This window comes from Ranitomeya variabilis, chromosome 2 (assembly GCF_051348905.1).
Source record: "Ranitomeya variabilis isolate aRanVar5 chromosome 2, aRanVar5.hap1, whole genome shotgun sequence".
NCBI classification, from domain to species: Eukaryota; Metazoa; Chordata; class Amphibia; order Anura; family Dendrobatidae; genus Ranitomeya; species Ranitomeya variabilis.
In genome coordinates, this window is record NC_135233.1 from 493,551,016 (window position 1) to 493,567,442 (window position 16,427).

The window sequence follows — 16,427 nt, forward strand, 5'->3', positions numbered from 1 at the left end:
TCCCCTGCTGACACGAAGCTTTCCTGTAAAAAGGTCTTGCTTTTGGACTCCTCTGACTGCTCCAATTCCTCCATTTGGAGCTGCTGAATGTCCACCATAGGCCATTCTTACACCTCCCTAAATGGGCTGGCTCCCCCCACGGGGCCGTGGTCACCACTTGGCGCAAGCACCCTTGCGAGTTGCGTTTGCCTGGACAGGTGGGTGTGCCCACTTTTGGCCGACGGCACTGGCACAGGGTCCCTCATAGTACAATGCAGTGTCTCTGGCGGGGGGGGTGCACCCCCCCCCAGCTCAAGCAGTGCTCTACCACTTGCAAAACTTACCTCTCACTGCTCCACCACTGTTTAGTCTGTGCTGTTAAATCCTTCAATGGCACTGCCAATACAAATTTGTTGAAATGATAGATGATAGTAAAAATATACAGGTGCCCTGCCCTCCATTTAGACCTGTGAATACTGCGCACGGACTACCACTGTCTGCTACTCAGAAGAGGAACCCACCCCTGTACCTAGCTTTGCTACCTGTTTATTTAGGAACTTTTTTTGCAGACATTTAGCCCACTTTACTATTTTGGCCAACTTACTGTGTCAGCCACTTCTTCCAGTTGTCCTCCACCGAACAAAGCAGTGCCGCCAGTTTACTCCTGTTACCAGTTTAGAACAGCATAGAGCCTACTTTTTTTATTTTAGGCCTACTAAGTCTGCGCCACTCCTTGCAATCGTCCTCCGCTGACCAAACCAATGCTGCCTGTGTACCCCTGTAACCCATTTTAAACTGCATTGAGCCTACTTTTTTATTTTAGGCCTACTACATGTGTCTGTCTGCGCCACTCAATACAGCTGTCCGCCACTGAACAAAGCTGATCTTCAATCTTCAGGCTTTCGGCCTAGATTTAGAATATGAAAATGCATTTGGCCTACTTGTTTGGTTGGGCCTAATAAAGGGGTCTGCCGCTCCTTGCTTTTCTCCTCCACTGAACAAAGCTGAGCTTCAATCTTCAGGCTTTCGGCCCATATTTAGAATATGAAAATGCATTTGGCCTACTAGTTTGGTTGGGCCCTACTAACGGTGTCTGCCGCTCCTTGCTTTTCTCCTCCACTGAACAAAGCAGTGCCGCCTGTTTACTCCTGTTACCAATTTTGAACTTCATTTGGCCCACTTTATTATTTGGGCCTACTAACTGTGTTTCCTCCTCATCCTGCCCATTGCCCAGCCACTGCTAGATGAGTCTGCTGGTACATTGACCCAGACCACTACATTCCCCTTGCACTCTACACAGCCAAAATCTGACCCTGCTGAAAGTCAGGTTCCCCTTTCCGCATACTATACCACCTTACACGGGGACAAAGAGGAAGGTGCAGATGAAAGTGCAGGTTCCTTCATCAGGTGGGGGGGGCATACTCGTTGGCGACGTCACTGGCACAGGGCCCCTCAGAGTACGCAAAAGTGTCTCTGCCGGTGGGAGGCGCCCCCGCCGTCAAACACACCGCCGTACTTTGAGGGGCCCTGTGCCAGTCCCAATGCAAACAAGTGTGCCCCCCCCCCCCGCTTGCTCAGGATCACAGCACTTGCAAAGTTGAAATACTTACCTCTCCCTGCTCCACCGCCATGACGGAGTCCGCGTTTCCTGGGCCCACGATAAACTTGAGCCAGCCCTCCTCCCCCCCCACAACTTAGGTGTTTTCCTGTCCTCCACTCACTGCCGACTTTGCTTCCCCATTGACTTGCATTGGGTTTCGTGTTTCAGTCGAATCCCCGACTTTTCGCAATAATCGGCCGATTTCACCCGACCCGACTTTTGACAAAGTCGGGTTTCGCGAAACCCGACTCGATCCTAAAAAAGTAAAAGTTGCTCAACTCTAGTTGTGACCATCAAGTGTTTTGCTGAGGCAGTGACATACACAGATCTATACAGTGCCGAGCCCGATTCCACAATAAGGAACGATGTGTCGAGAACCACACAATTAAGAAAAAAGACAATCCATTATTACTTGAAGACATGAAGGTCAGTCAATCCAGAATACTACTAGAAACTTGAAGGTATCCTCAAGTGCAGTCATGTAAACAAATCGCTATGATGAACAGGGCTCTTTGAGGACCGCTGGAGGAAAGGAAAACCAAGAATTGCCTCTACTGCAGAGGAAACAATCAGTCATCCTCAAAACCACAAATTGACAGCACTCTAGAAATCAGCTCTCATAAATGATGCAGAGAGTAGCAGACATGTCATCAGCTGTCCAGAGGAGGCCTACTGGTTTGCACTTAGTAGGATCATGTTAGAGTGATGTGACCAAGAAGGATGGAGATTGTGGAGGCCACATCATCTGACGCAAGCACCCGACATCAACCCAATTCAGATGGTTTGGGATGAGTTGGATGCAGAGTGGAGGCAACTTCCTGATGAAGCTGTTTGAGAGCATGCCAAGGATTAACATGTGCTTTACTCGCTTTCATACAGGTTTCTTCATGGTTTGCTGCTTTTAGTCTGAAGCTACTATGTGCACATTCCAATAAGAACTAGGAAAACCACTGCATTAACCGGAGGGTCCAAACTTTCCAACAGTAAATATATTATATACAAGTACACAGACAAAATGGAAAAACAAAAAAAACTGGTGTTAAGTGATTAAAGTGTTCTGGGCTTTTTATTTCCAGGTATTTTTTGTTGTTTTACAGTTCATATTGCAGCGTAGTGTTATTTAACCCAGCTCCTGTAAAGCCCTGCCTATGCATTATAGGGAGCTGAGCCCGAAATGCGCACACCTGTCCGCGTACAGTGGATAGGGTCGCCCTTAGATTACCGATACACCAAAACATTGTACAACCTTACTTCTGTACTTAATTCCTCACTTGTCAATGTAAGAATGTGTTTGACAGAATTTGATGTAGATCAATCGCTGATCAGATATCGTATCTGTATATTTGTCTTGTTTGTTATGCTGAATGACACTTTATTCTAAATGCATCCTACCACACTTAAGTTTGAGTATATATTTTATTTTTTACAGGATTCAGTTATATACAGGATTTACCAGTAATATCGGTGGTTCACAGGCCATTACCACAGTCCATTTATGTCGTAATAATTCTGGAACGCTTCAACAAATCCCAGTGATTTTGAGATTGGTTTTTTTTGTGGAATATTGTAGTTTATGGTAATGGTAAATTTACGTCGATATGTTTTGTTTATTTATAAAAAATATCAGAAATTTGACAAATGTAAAAAATTTTGCAGCTTAAGCTTTGAATGATTATCCCTTTAATAGAGATCGTTATACCACAGAAAAACATTAGGCCGGGGTCACACTTTCGTGTGTAATGCAAGAACGAGTCTCTCGCCTCAATACCTGGCACTGCTGCCGGCAGTTCGGACTGGAGCGTTCAGCAGCACATAAATACATTGCAGCCACACGCTCCGGTCCAGAGTGCCGGCTATTGAGGCAGGATTTTCTCGCATTACACACGCAAGCGTGACCCCGGCCTAATAAATAACATTTCTTTCTCGCCTCATTGAGGGACACAGGTAACCATGGGTGTATGCTGCTGTCACTAGGAGGCTGACACTATGCAAATAAAGAAGAAGTAACTCCTCCCCGGCAGTATACACCCTCCGACAGGCACCAGGCAACTCAGTTTTTGCTTAGTGTCTGTAGGAGGCGGACCTGGATCTAACCCCAGATCCGCATTTCTTTTACAGGGATTTGTTTTGTTTATTAACCTTTTCCCCTTTCTTTTTCAGACTTTTTCTTCAGGGTAACAGGGGGCAGTTTTTTTCACCCTGTTTTCCCCACTTTGAGCGACCGAGAGAGCGGTGTGGTATTATCCACATCGCACCTTCTCGGACCCGCTGGGCAGGACTTGTCCCCTGTCACCCTTTCGGGTGTTCAGGGTGACCTCTTCTCGGTGGCAAGTTCTGCCCGTTTCCCCTCCTCATCCCTCTCCTCGGAGTGGGCTGAGAGGAAGACGGCTGTCACTTCCAGTGACCCTCTCCCCCTGGTTAGGGGTCGACGCCATCTTCTGCGCCGGAGAGTTCGTGGGGCGGGAAGGAGGACTTCTTCCAGGACCCTCTCCTACCAGGGATCCTGATGGTTCCTCATCTCCGGGTAGGGGCGTTTTCAATCAACAAAATCCCCCCCTCCCCCCCTTTCCTTCCCCCACCCTGCCCGGCAGCGATCTCCATAGATCTTACCAGGCTTCCTTTTGATAGGGGTGAGGGCCGCATTTTCAGGCGCCGGGATGCGCTAACACCGCGGGGAAAGGGATCACATAACGCTGGCATTTTTTCCCTCCTTTTATATAAACTTGCAGGCGCGCGCCCGCCATTTTTTTCTGTCTCTCCCGGCTTTTCTCCTTTTGGCGCTTGCGTGCCCTCTTGTGGCGGCCGGCATTATTGCGGCCGGGAATTTTTCAGCGCTCTGGGGGGCGTTTCTTCTATCCCCCCCCTTCGGCGCCTGTCCACGCCCACAGCGTCGCGCGGTCTCCGCGCTCTTTCTACTGCTTCCTGCTCCCTGTCAGCGTCTGCTCACCGCGTGAGACACAGGATTCTCGGGGGAACACAGGCACCTGCGGCTACCGCTGTCGCTGTTTTTCAGCAGGCTCAGCGCTACTGCTCCCTTGGGCTCATCTCCTCCCGGCAGTACTTCTCCGCACCTGGACAAGGTAATATCCACCTATGTCCGACCCCAACCCGGCCTTTGCCATTACGGCCATCCATTACGCCTGCGCTCACTGTAAGAAAAAGTGGGCCTCAGGTCAGCCTTCACCTTTCTGCCCGTCCTGCGTTCCTCCCACCATGTCAGTCCCTCAGGAAGCTCCTAGGTCCCGGGATGAGTGCACCCCCCCTCCCCCGGAGTGGGCTGTTGCTATGTCTCAGTGTCCGACCTGACTAAGGTTTCTCAGTCCCTGGTCCAGGCACTTGAACGTATCCCGTTTTTCTCTAATGCCACCAGTGCCACGAACTCCTCACACGGCGATTCGCTCGCACCGCAAAAAAAAAAAAAAAAAAGAGACAGAAAACGGACCTTATCTAGATCCTCTTCCAGTTCCCTGGACGGGATTCCCCTATCTGCCCGTTCCCCCTCCTCGCAGGCGGACGTCGGGTCTGACCTTTCCTCTCAGTCGGAATCTGACTCTGATGCAGACAAGACTTCAGGAACACAGGAGATGGTTGATAGCCTTATTTCAGCTATCATTAAGACGTTTGATCTTAAGGAGGATGAAGCAAGCTCTCAGGACGTCTCCGTTGCATTTTAACAGCTTAAACGTCCCTCTAGGTTTTTTCCTAATCACAGGGAGTTTGACAACACTACCTCTACACACTGGGAAAACCCTGGCAAGCGTTTCCCTGGCAGAAAACGGCTTGACGTGTTATACCCTTTTCACTCCGACCTTGTCTCCAAATGGTCCGAGTCTCCTAAGGTCGACCCGCCCGTCTCCAGGCTATCCTCGCAGACGGTTCTGTCTATCCCGGACGCGGCTTCCCTTAAGGAACCCACGGACAGGCAAATCGAGGCATTAGCAAAAATCGGCATTTGAGGCTTCCGGAACCTCCCTCTGCCCTAGTTTCGCCTCGTCCTGGGTAGCCAAGGCTGTGTCAGTCTGGGGTAAGACCCTGCGCAGAGGCATTTTGGCCTCTGCTCCTGCTGAGGAACTGTGACTTGGCGGATCAGATTTCTCTTGCGGGTAAATACCTCATGAATGCCTCCCTTGATGCAGCGGCCTGCCCCACCAGGGCTAACAGCAACATTGTGGCCATTCGCCGGATTCTCTGGCTAAACGCGTGGAACGCTGACCCCGCTTCTAAAAAATCTCACTGGTCTGCCCTTCCAGGGTTCTAGACTCTTCGGCACGCAGCTGGATCAAATGATCTCGGACGCTACGGGTGGTAACAGTACCTTCTTACCCCAGTCCAAGCCGAAACATCCCTTCAACTGGAGGGGCCCCCAGTCCTTTCGTCCCTTCGCCTCATCAGGAAACCCCAACCAGGACCGTTCTTCCTCACAAGGAGACCGAAGAAAACCTTCTTTCAGGCCTCCACCGCGCTGGAGGGCTAAGAGCCACCCCGCAAGACCATCTGGATCTCGGGGCCACAGGTTCTCTAATAAATGACGGGTCGCCCCCACCTGGAAATTCCTCCAGGGTGGGAGAGGCCGACTTCTGTTCTCAGAGGTTTGGCTGTCAGTTGTCGACGACGCCTGGGTCAGGGAGATCGTCACTTCAGGCTACAAAATAGAATTTTCTTCGGCCCCAGGAAGACGTTTCCTGCTCTCTCGTCCTCCCAAACAGCCCTCCCACCTCTCAGGACTTCTCCAGGCCGTCGATTCGCTCCTCGCCTCAGGAGTCGTAGTTCCAGTGCCTCATCGCGAGCGTTTTTTGGGTTTTTACTCAAATCCGTTTGTGGTTCCAAAAAAGGACGGCTCTCTCCGTCCAATTTTGGATCTCAAGCAGCTGAACCACCATCTCAGGATGGAATCTCTACGCTCGGTGATCGCGTCCATGGAACCAGGAGAGTTTCGGTGTTCCGTGGATATCCGAGATGCGTACCTTCACGTCCCTATTTGCGTACGACATCAGAGATTCCCTCGGTTCCTCCTTTCGGTCTGGCGTCTGCGCCCAGGGTCTTTACGAAGGTCATGGCAGCTGTCATGGCCATCCTACGTTCAACGGGGATTCTGGTAATCCCATACCTCAATGACCTCTTGATCAAGGGTCCATCCCATCGGGATTGCAGCCAGAGCCTCCAGCTTACTCTGGACACGCTTCTTCGCCTCGGAAGGTTAATCAATTACCAGAAGTCTTCCCTGATTCCAACTCAGCGGCTGGAGTTCCTGGACATGGAATTCAACACCTCCTTGGGAAGAAAGGCCTGAGCCTGAGAGAAGTTCCTTTCTCTTAGTCAGGGGGTCAGAGCACTAAAGAGCCTGAATCCCCCATCGCTCCGCTTCGCCATGAGGGTTCTGGGAAAGATGTCGCCTCCATGGAAGCGGTCCCCTATGCCCAGTTCCACTCTCGCCCCCTCCAGCTGGCCCTTCTGTCGGCCTGGGACAGGAATCCACTTTCCCTGGATTGCCCGTTTTGCCTCTCTCCCAGAGTGAAACAGTCCCTCTCTTGGTGGACGCTGTCCACCTCCATGCTGCGCGGGAGGTCACTTCTCCCTCCCCGCTGGCAGGTGATCACCACCGACGCCAGCCTCCAAGGTTGGGGAGCAGTTTTTCTCCACCTCACAGCCCAGGGCCGCTGGACTGCTCAGGAGGCGCGCCTCCCTATCAACCTCTTGGAAATCAGAGCCATCTTCCTAGCCCTCATCCGCTGGGAGTCTTTCCTTTCAGGGAAACCGGTCCGCAATCAGTCGGACAACGCCACGGCCGTGGCTTACATAAACCATCAGGGAGGGACTCGCAGCACACAAGTCATGGCGGACGTGGCAAAAATTCTGCGTTGGGCGGAGGGTCACGTTCCCTCTCTGTCAGCTGTCCACATCCCAGGGGTGGAAAATTGGGAAGATGACTTTCTAAGTCGCCAGGGCATCGTGGCGGGTGAGTGGTCTCTTCTCCCCGCAATCTTCAGCCAGATTTGCCAGCAGTGGGGCGTCCCAGACGTCGACTTGATGGCCTCCCGGGCAAACCACAGTGTTCCCCAGTACATCTCCAGATCTCGGGATCCGATGGCCGTCGGATGCGACGCTCTCGTGATCCCGTGGACCCAGTTCCAGATGCCCCATCTGTTCCCACCTCTCCCCTTGATCCCAAGGGTCGTAAAAAAGATCAAGACAGAAGGGGTCCCCATACTCTTAGTAGCTCCAGATTGGCCTCGCAGAGCCTGGTATGCGGAACTGGTGAACATGCTATCGGACGTTCCGTGGAGGCTTCCGGATCGCCCGGACCTTCTTTCGCAGGAACCCCTCTTCCACCCAAATTCTCGGTCTCTGAATATAACGGTATGGCCGTTGAGGCTGCGGTCCTGAAGGACGCGGGTTTTTCTCATAGCGTCATCCAGACTATGATAAGGGCGAGAAAACCGGCTTCCTCACGTATTTATCACAGGTGTTGGAAGGCTTTTTTCCGGTGGTGTCAGGACAACAATCTGTTTCCTATGACCTTTTCCCTTCCATCCCTTCTCAGTTTCCTTCAAGCGGGTCTAGATTCGGGTCTTTCCCTTAGCACCTTGAAGGGTCAGATTTCTGCTGTCCATTCTTTTTCAAAGAGACCTGGCCTCCCTGCCTCAGGTGAGGACCTTCATCCAGGGGGTCGCTCATATAGCTCCCCCTTATCGTCCTCCTGTCGAGCCTTGGGACCTCAAACTCGTTTTGGACGCCCTCCAGTGTGCGCCCTTTGAACCGATTCAGGACATTTCCTTCTCGCTTCTATCCTGGAAGGTGGTCTTTTTGGTCGCCATCACCTCCATTAGAAGAGTGTCGGAGCTGGCGGCATTATCCTGTCGTTCTCCCTTTCTAGTCCTGCATCAGGACAAAGTGGTTCTTCGTCCGGTTCCTTCCTTTCTACCAAAGGTGGTTTCGGCTTTTCACATCAATGAGGACATTGTCCTCCCTTCCTTGTGCCCTTCCCCGGTTCATCCCTTGGAGAAATCTCTTCACAAGTTGGATGTGGTCAGGGCTATCCGAATTTATTTCAGAACTGCCTCTTTTCGTCAGGCAGATTCTCTGTTCATCGTCTCGGAAGGGCGTCAAAAGGGGCTCCCCTCCTCCAAGTCCACAATTGCTCGTTGGATCCGTTCGGCGGTTCTGGAGGCATCCCGTGTTCAAGACAAACTGCCTCCGTCGGGGGTGAAGGCTCACTCTACCCGGGCTGTGGGAGCTTCCTGGGCAGTTCGTCACCAAGCTTCAGCCTCGCAGGTTTGCAAGGCCGCAACGTGGTCATCCATTCACACCTTTGTCAAATTCTACAAGGTGCATACTCAGGTTTCTGCGGACGCGAGCCTGGGTAGGATACTGCAGGCGGCGGTTTCTGACCAGCCGACCCAACTCCTCTTTCTGCAGAATATCCCGCCCTAGGGACTGCTTTTGGACGTCACATGGTTACCTGTGTCCCCCAATGAGGCGAGAAAGAAAGAGGGATTTTTGGTTCTTACCGTAAAATCTCTTTCTTGGAGCCTTCATTGGGGGACACAGCACCCTCCCTTGAAGTTGTACCGTGTTGGCCAACGTGCCGTTGTTGTGGGTTGGTACATAGGTTGAGTTTTATATTACCTGTTCCTACTACTGCTTTTGCACCAACTGAGTTGCCTGGTGCCTGTCAGAGGGTGTATACTGCCGGGGAGGAGTTACTTCTTTATTTGCATAGTGTCAGCCTCCTAGTGACAGCAGCATACACCCATGGTTACCTTTGTCCCCCAATGAAGGCTCCAAGAAAGATTTTACGGTAAGAACCAAAAATCCCTTTTACAAATGGTGCTGATGTAAAGCAGACATGTGGGAAATGTTATTTTATTTTGTTAATCTTTTAAGAGGTTTAAAAATGTAGCAGTAATTTTCATTTTTACAAGAAAAATGTACATTTATTTTTTTAGGGACCTATCCAGGTTTGAATCGACTTTGGAGGTCCTATATACAGGTCCTTCTCAAAAAATTAGCATATAGTGTTAAATTTCATTATTTACCATAATGTAATGATTACAATTAAACTTTCATATACTATAGATTCATTATCCACCAACTGAAATTTGTCAGGTCTTTTATTGTTTTAATACTGATGATTTTGGCATACAACTCCTGATAACCCAAAAAACCTGTCTCAATAAATTAGCATATTTCACCCGACCAATCAAATAAAAGTGTTTTTTAATACCAAACAAAAAAACCATCAAATAATAATGTTCAGTTATGCACTCAATACTTGGTCGGGAATCCTTTGGCAGAAATGACTGCTTCAATGCGGCGTGGCATGGAGGCAATCAGCCTGTGACACTGCTGAGATGTTATGGAGGCCCAGGATGCTTCAATAGCGGCCTTAAGCTCATCCAGAGTGTTGGGTCTTGCGTCTCTCAACTTTCTCTTCACAATATCCCACAGATTCTCTATGGGGTTCAGGTCAGGAGAGTTGGCAGGCCAATTGAGCACAGTAATACCATGGTCAGTAAACCATTTACCAGTGGTTTTGGCACTGTGAGCAGGTGCCAGGTCGTGCTGAAAAATGAAATCTTCATCTCCATAAAGCATTTCAGCCGATGGAAGCATGAAGTGCTCCAAAATCTCCTGATAGCTAGCTGCATTGACCCTGCCCTTGATGAAACACAGTGGACCAACACCAGCAGCTGACATGGCACCCCACACCATCACTGACTGTGGGTACTTGACACTGGACTTCAGGCATTTTGGCATTTCCTTCTCCCCAGTCTTCCTCCAGACTCTGGCACCTTGATTTCCAAATGACATGCAAAATTTGCTTTCATCAGAAAAAAGTACTTGGGACCACTTAGCAACAGTCCAGTGCTGCTTCTCTGTAGCCCAGGTCAGGCGCTTCTGCCGCTGTTTATGGTTCAAAAGTGGCTTTACCTGGGGAATGCGGCACCTGTAGCCCATTTCCTGCACACGCCTGTGCACGGTGGCTCTGGATGTTTCCACACCAGACTCAGTCCACTGCTTCCTCAGGGTCCGGTCACCTCTTCTCGTTGTACAGCGTTTTCTGCCACATTGTTTCCTTCCAACAGACTTACCATTGAGGTGCCTTGATACAGCACTCTGGGAACAGCCTATTTGTTGAGAAATTTCTTTCTGGGTCTTACCCTCTTGCTTGAGGGTGTCAATGATGGCCTTCTTGACATCTGTCAGGTTGCTAGTCTTACCCATGATGGGGGTTTTGAGTAATGAACCAGGCAGGGAGTTTTTAAAAGCCTCAGGTATCTTTTGCATGTGTTTAGAGTTAATTAGTTGATTCAGAAGAATAGGGTAATAGGTCATTTAGAGAACCTTTTCTTGATATGCTAATTTATTGAGACAGGTATTTTGGGTTATCAGGAGTTGTATGCCAAAATCATCAGTATTAAAACAATAAAAGACCTGACAAATTTCAGTTGGTGGATAATGAATCTATAGTATATGAAAGTTTAATTGTAATCATTACATTATGGTAAATAATGAAATTTAACACTATATGCTAATTTTTTGAGAAGGACCTGTATTGGAAAACCTCCAAAGGTGATACCATTTTATAAACAGCACCGCCTGATATATTGAAAACTGCTGTCAGGTAGTTTATTAACCCTTCAGGTGCTGTTCAGGAATTAATGCAAAGTGACATGACAGGAATGGAAAAAAATGTATTTACCACCTAAATGTTGCTAACTTCTGAACAGGCCACTACAGCCAGCAGACTCTAAGGCCGCTATTTATTTATATAATATTATTATTATTAATAATATAGCCCATTGATTCCATGGTGCTGTACATGAGAAGAGGTTACATACAAATTACAGATATCGCTTACATATTTATTGGCGGTCATTAAGGGGTTAAACACATTCTTTAAACTAGCACCACCTAGTGGCACGCTGTGTGTATTCCCTTTATAGAGTTCTAATTCCACAAGTCATGTATCGCCATCTAGTGGCTCTTACCAGTACCATTACAACTACATCTGCCAGGCCTGTGCCATCTTCATTACATGTATTGAAAAATACCACTTTTCACATATTTCTGTAACATTTTTCGAACATTGTTGATTCATATTAATTTTACTGAACTATTTTGCCCCATATATGTTTGTGTATAGGTGATATGTGGTTCGTGGTCTGTCCCCAAAAAAAAAAAAAAACCACACAAGATCACTATCTCTTACTTGTAGCGAATCTTTTCGTCCATGTCTTGTGGAGGTTCCTCAGTGATGAAAGTCACCAGATCTTCCAAACATTCAGATTTTAATAAAAACTCCACAAGTTTACGATTCTGGGCCTTGCACTCTTGCAAAATGTCCTCCTCATCCATAAGCTCCTTTAGGGTCACCTCATCTCTTTCTAAGAGGGTGTCTATGTGAGATGAAGAATGAAGGTCGAACTTCCAAAACATACTTGGCTGATGAGAGAAAGTTACATTTCAATATCTCAAATACAGACTATGTAGTTGCTTCAATCTAATATTGCCCAGAGGTGTAAACTAGGACGCTAGCAAAATCCCTGAAAAAGTATATTAGAGAAGTATAAAACTTTTCGTTATGTAAAAAAATAAATAAAAATTATTTTTCATAGATGTGCCTAAAAAGAAGGGCTTCTCCATTAGTGGCCAAATCTATATTAATGTTCTTGTGAAGCAGTGGGGGAGCTTTATGCTCCTCTCTGGAACAGTGACGCTCCTCTATAGTCAGCACCGCGTCTTAAGGTACCTTCACACGAAGCGACGCTGCAGCGATAGCCACAACGATGCCGATCGCTGCAGCGTCGCTGTTTGGTCGCTGGAGAGCTGTCACACAGACCGCTCTCCAGCGACCAACGATGCCGAGGTCCCCGGGTAACCAGGGTAAACATCGGGTTGCTAAGCGCAGGGCCGCGCTTAGTAACCCGATGTTTACCCTGGTTACCAGCGTAAAAGTAAAAATAACAAACAGTACATGCTCACCTGCGCGTCCCCCGGCGTAAGCTTCCTGTACTGTGTGAGCGCCGGCCCTAACAGCAGAGCGGTGACGTCACCGCTGTGCTTTTACTTTCACTTTAGGGCCGGCGCTCAGTCAGAGCAGGAAGCGGACGGCAGGGGACGCGCAGGTGAGCATGTACTGTTTGTTATTTTTACTTTTACGCTGGTAACCAGGGTAAACATCGGGTTACTAAGCGCGGCCCTGCGCTTAGTAACCCGATATTTACCCTGGTTACCAGCGTAAAACATCGCTGGTATCGTTGCTTTTGGTGTCAAACCTGACGATACACGCCGGTCTGACGACCAAATGAAGTTCTGAACTTTATTCAACGACCAGCGATATCACAGCAGGATCCAGATTGCTGCTGCGTGTCAAACACAACGATATCGCTATCCAGGACGCTGCAACGTCACGGATCGTTGTCGTTCTCGTTGTAAAGTCGTTTCGTGTGAAGGTACCTTTACTCCATTCTGCTGCCAAAACATCCAGAGGGGCAACATGTCAGCGCTGCAACCAAACCATGGTGAACTGCAGTGCTCATTTTTTTTCCCTGAGTGGAAGAAGCATTTTTCCACTCAAAAATGTGAATGCGGCAGCTGATCAAAAGCTGCCGATTGGCTGCAGTGCACATGCAACGCCCCCACCAGATGCTGATCACATTAGAATCAATTGTTTTTCACCACCCTTGTCTTAATAATAAGAGTTAATCCAGTGGTGGACGATCTATTTAACACTAGCAATAACTAAAGCAAGCACCACTGATAATTACAGGAATTTTTTTTTTTTTTGCCTTCTAAAGAAAACTTTGCTCAGAAGCTTAAAAATGACCCAGTGTGATAGAACCTGATCTCTGAACATCAGGATTACAGCAAAGGTGTCCAACTAGAGGCTCTCCAGGTGGGAGCCGTACTTCTGCAACATCACAAGCTGGAAACCTATCCCTACGGCACAAGGCTTTAATAAAAAAAAATTTAGCCGTTATACAAACGTCAATTTGAGAAGAGTGTGGGGTGCAAACATGCATCCATAAGCAAAGCATCCCAGAAGATAAGCATCAAGATAAAGCAGTTATTCCATGGCAAAGAACTAACACCCATCTTCTCTCATCACACAGGTATCCATCTCATTCAACTTCTGTATTGAACCTGCATGTGTTCACTCTATTCTATGTCAGCAAGCAGCTTCTAAGGGTATGTGCACACGTTCAGGATTTCTTGCAGAAATTTCCTGAAGAAAACCGGAAATTTTCTGCAAGAAATCCGCATTTTTTTTTTGCGTTTTTTTTCCGTTTTTTTCGCGTTTTTTTAGCATTCTGCAAGCGTAATTAGCTTGCAGAATGCTAAAGTTTTCCAAGCGATCTGTAGCATCGCTTGGAAAACTGACTGACAGGTTGGTCACACTTGTCAAACATACTGTTTGACAAGTGTGACCAACTTTTTACTATAGATGCAGCTTATGCAGCATCTATAGTAAAAGATAGAATGTTTAAAAATAATTAAAAAAAATAAAAAAAATGCTTATACTCACCCAGACATCTCATCAGCGGCGTCCGTTCGTCTTCCTATAGCTGGTGTGTGCGCGCAGGGCCTTCCGTGACGTCACGGTCACGTGAGCGGTCACATGACCGCTCACGACCAATCACAGGACAGTGACGTCATCGGCAAGGTCCTTCGCCGCACATCAGCTACAGGAACCGAACGGCAGCGTGCAGCGGTGAGGCGGGAACACTGCGCGGGACATCGAGGGTGAGTATAGGACTATTTTTTATTTTATTTCTTATTTTTTGACCACTTATATGGTGCCCAGTGCGTGGAGGAGAGTCTCCTCTCCTCCACCCTGGGTACCAACCGCACATAATCTGCTTACTTCCCGCATCGTGGGCACAGCCCCGTGCGGGAAGTAAGCAGATCAATGGACTCCTAGGTGTGCGGAATCCCTGCAATTCCGCATTTTTAATGAACATGTTGCTTTTTTTTCCGCTATGCGATTTTTTCGCGGAAAAAATCGCAACATTTGCACAAAAAATGCGGAATACCTTGTAAATAATAGGAGGCATATGTTAGCGTTTTTTTCGCGTTTTTCACGTTTTTATAGCGAAAAAACGCGAAAAAAACGCTAAAAATCCTGAACGTGTGCACATGGCCTAATGGTACAATCTCTGCTAGCTGTCTGCCATTTTACTATCTAGCAACATATGTTAATGTACCTGCTAAATCATTGGTATAAATCATTTGTTGCATTGTACTTAATACTCACTGTTGTATTTCCATGACTGGGGTCAGTCTAGATGTTATCTTGTGGAAGGTGCTATAGCACATAGATGTAGCCAGGCCCAATGTCTTTGATCATCTAACCACCCCCTGGTGTGCTGGCCCCAGCTGCCAAATTTTCCCAAACTAGCTCCCACAATCCATCTCTTCTGAGCCTGTATTGTAGCCTATAAATTTAGAAAGATCCTAAGGGGTGTACACATGCATCCCATAAGCAGAGCATGCCAGAAGATAAGCATCAAGATAAAGCAGTTATTCCATGGCAGTTAATCAGTGCAGGAGTCAGGTAACCCACACTTTGCTCTCCCTTCTATCCTTGTGCTTTATTTCTATCCTCCTATGTTCCCTTGCCATCCATATCCATCCCCCCTCCATCACGACATGCCATCAGCCCCTCTCTCCTTCCTTCTCCCATGCACTTCTCACCTTCCTAAAAAACCTCAGCCCATCTTGCCCAGACACATCGCACAAAATTTTTTTTTTTTTCTTACAATTCCAAAAACTACTTGCTCTTTATCTTCCTACTCATTTCAGGGGACATCTCCCTCAACCCTGGTCCACCATCCCCCAATCTCAACCCCTGCCCAACATCACATCGAAACCTCACTAACCTTATTAATATTAGCCGCACTCCATCTCCTTTTAATTGTGCCCTTTGGAATCCACAGTCTGTGTGTAACAAGCCTCCTTTCCTACACAATTACTTTCTGAACAACTCTCTTAATCTGTTGGCCCTCACAGAAACCTGGATCCAGGATTCTGACACCGTCTCCCCTGCTGCCATTTCCCATGGTGTCTTACAATTCTTACATTCCCCGAGACCCACAAACAGACACTGTGGTGGAGTCTGCATACTCCTGTCCCTACAATGCACTTTCCAGGTCATCCCCCCCAGTTCGATCACTCATTTCCTTCTTTTGAAGTCCACACCATCAGGCTCTTCAGTCCCCTCTCCCTCAGAGTAGCGGTCCTATACAGGCCCCCAGGCTCATCCACCCACTTCCTGGACCATTTGTCTGCCTGGCTGCTGCACTTCATGTCCTCAGAACTACCAACCCTTATCCTGGGAGACTTCAACATTCCCATTAACAGCCCCACTTCCACATCTGCATCCCAGCTTCTATCACTAACCACTTCTAGGCCATCACAGCTCTCGACCTTTGAAACACACAAAGACTAACACCCTTGACCTGGTCTTTGTCCGGCTCTGTTCAATCTCCTACCTAGATAACTCACATCTTCCACTCTTTGACCACAACATTCTCTCCTTTACGCTCACAAATCCTCGCCCACCCCAGCACACTCCTACCTACCACACATTCAGAAATCTGCAAGCCATTAATCCTCACACACCCTACACTACTCACTGTCCCCAATCTCCTCTTTTTCCTGTAGTGATATGGCTGTACATCACTACAATGACACTTTTAGAAGCACCCTTGACCAAGTAGCTCCCCTCACCCTCAGAACCTCCAAACACAGAGTATAACAGCCCTGGCTCACATCGCAAACCCGATTTCTCCAGCGATGCTCTAGGAGTGCTGAACGCTTATGGAAGAAAACTCGCACACCAGAA

The 16,427-nt window shown here is 48.1% G+C and overlaps 1 protein-coding gene across 15 annotated transcripts in view; it reads right to left on the reverse strand.

The window, feature by feature from the left end:
- PPP6R3 (protein phosphatase 6 regulatory subunit 3) overlaps positions 1-16,427 on the reverse strand; it is a 165,797-nt gene that overhangs the window by 79,364 nt on the left and 70,006 nt on the right. For all 15 annotated transcript variants that reach the window (XM_077287993.1, XM_077287983.1, XM_077287992.1 and 12 more), the window contains one exon: positions 11,793-12,025. In XM_077287993.1, the coding sequence (XP_077144108.1) occupies positions 11,793-12,019 (227 nt within the window). In that variant the 5' untranslated portion in view covers positions 12,020-12,025. The remainder of the gene's footprint in view (positions 1-11,792; positions 12,026-16,427) is intronic.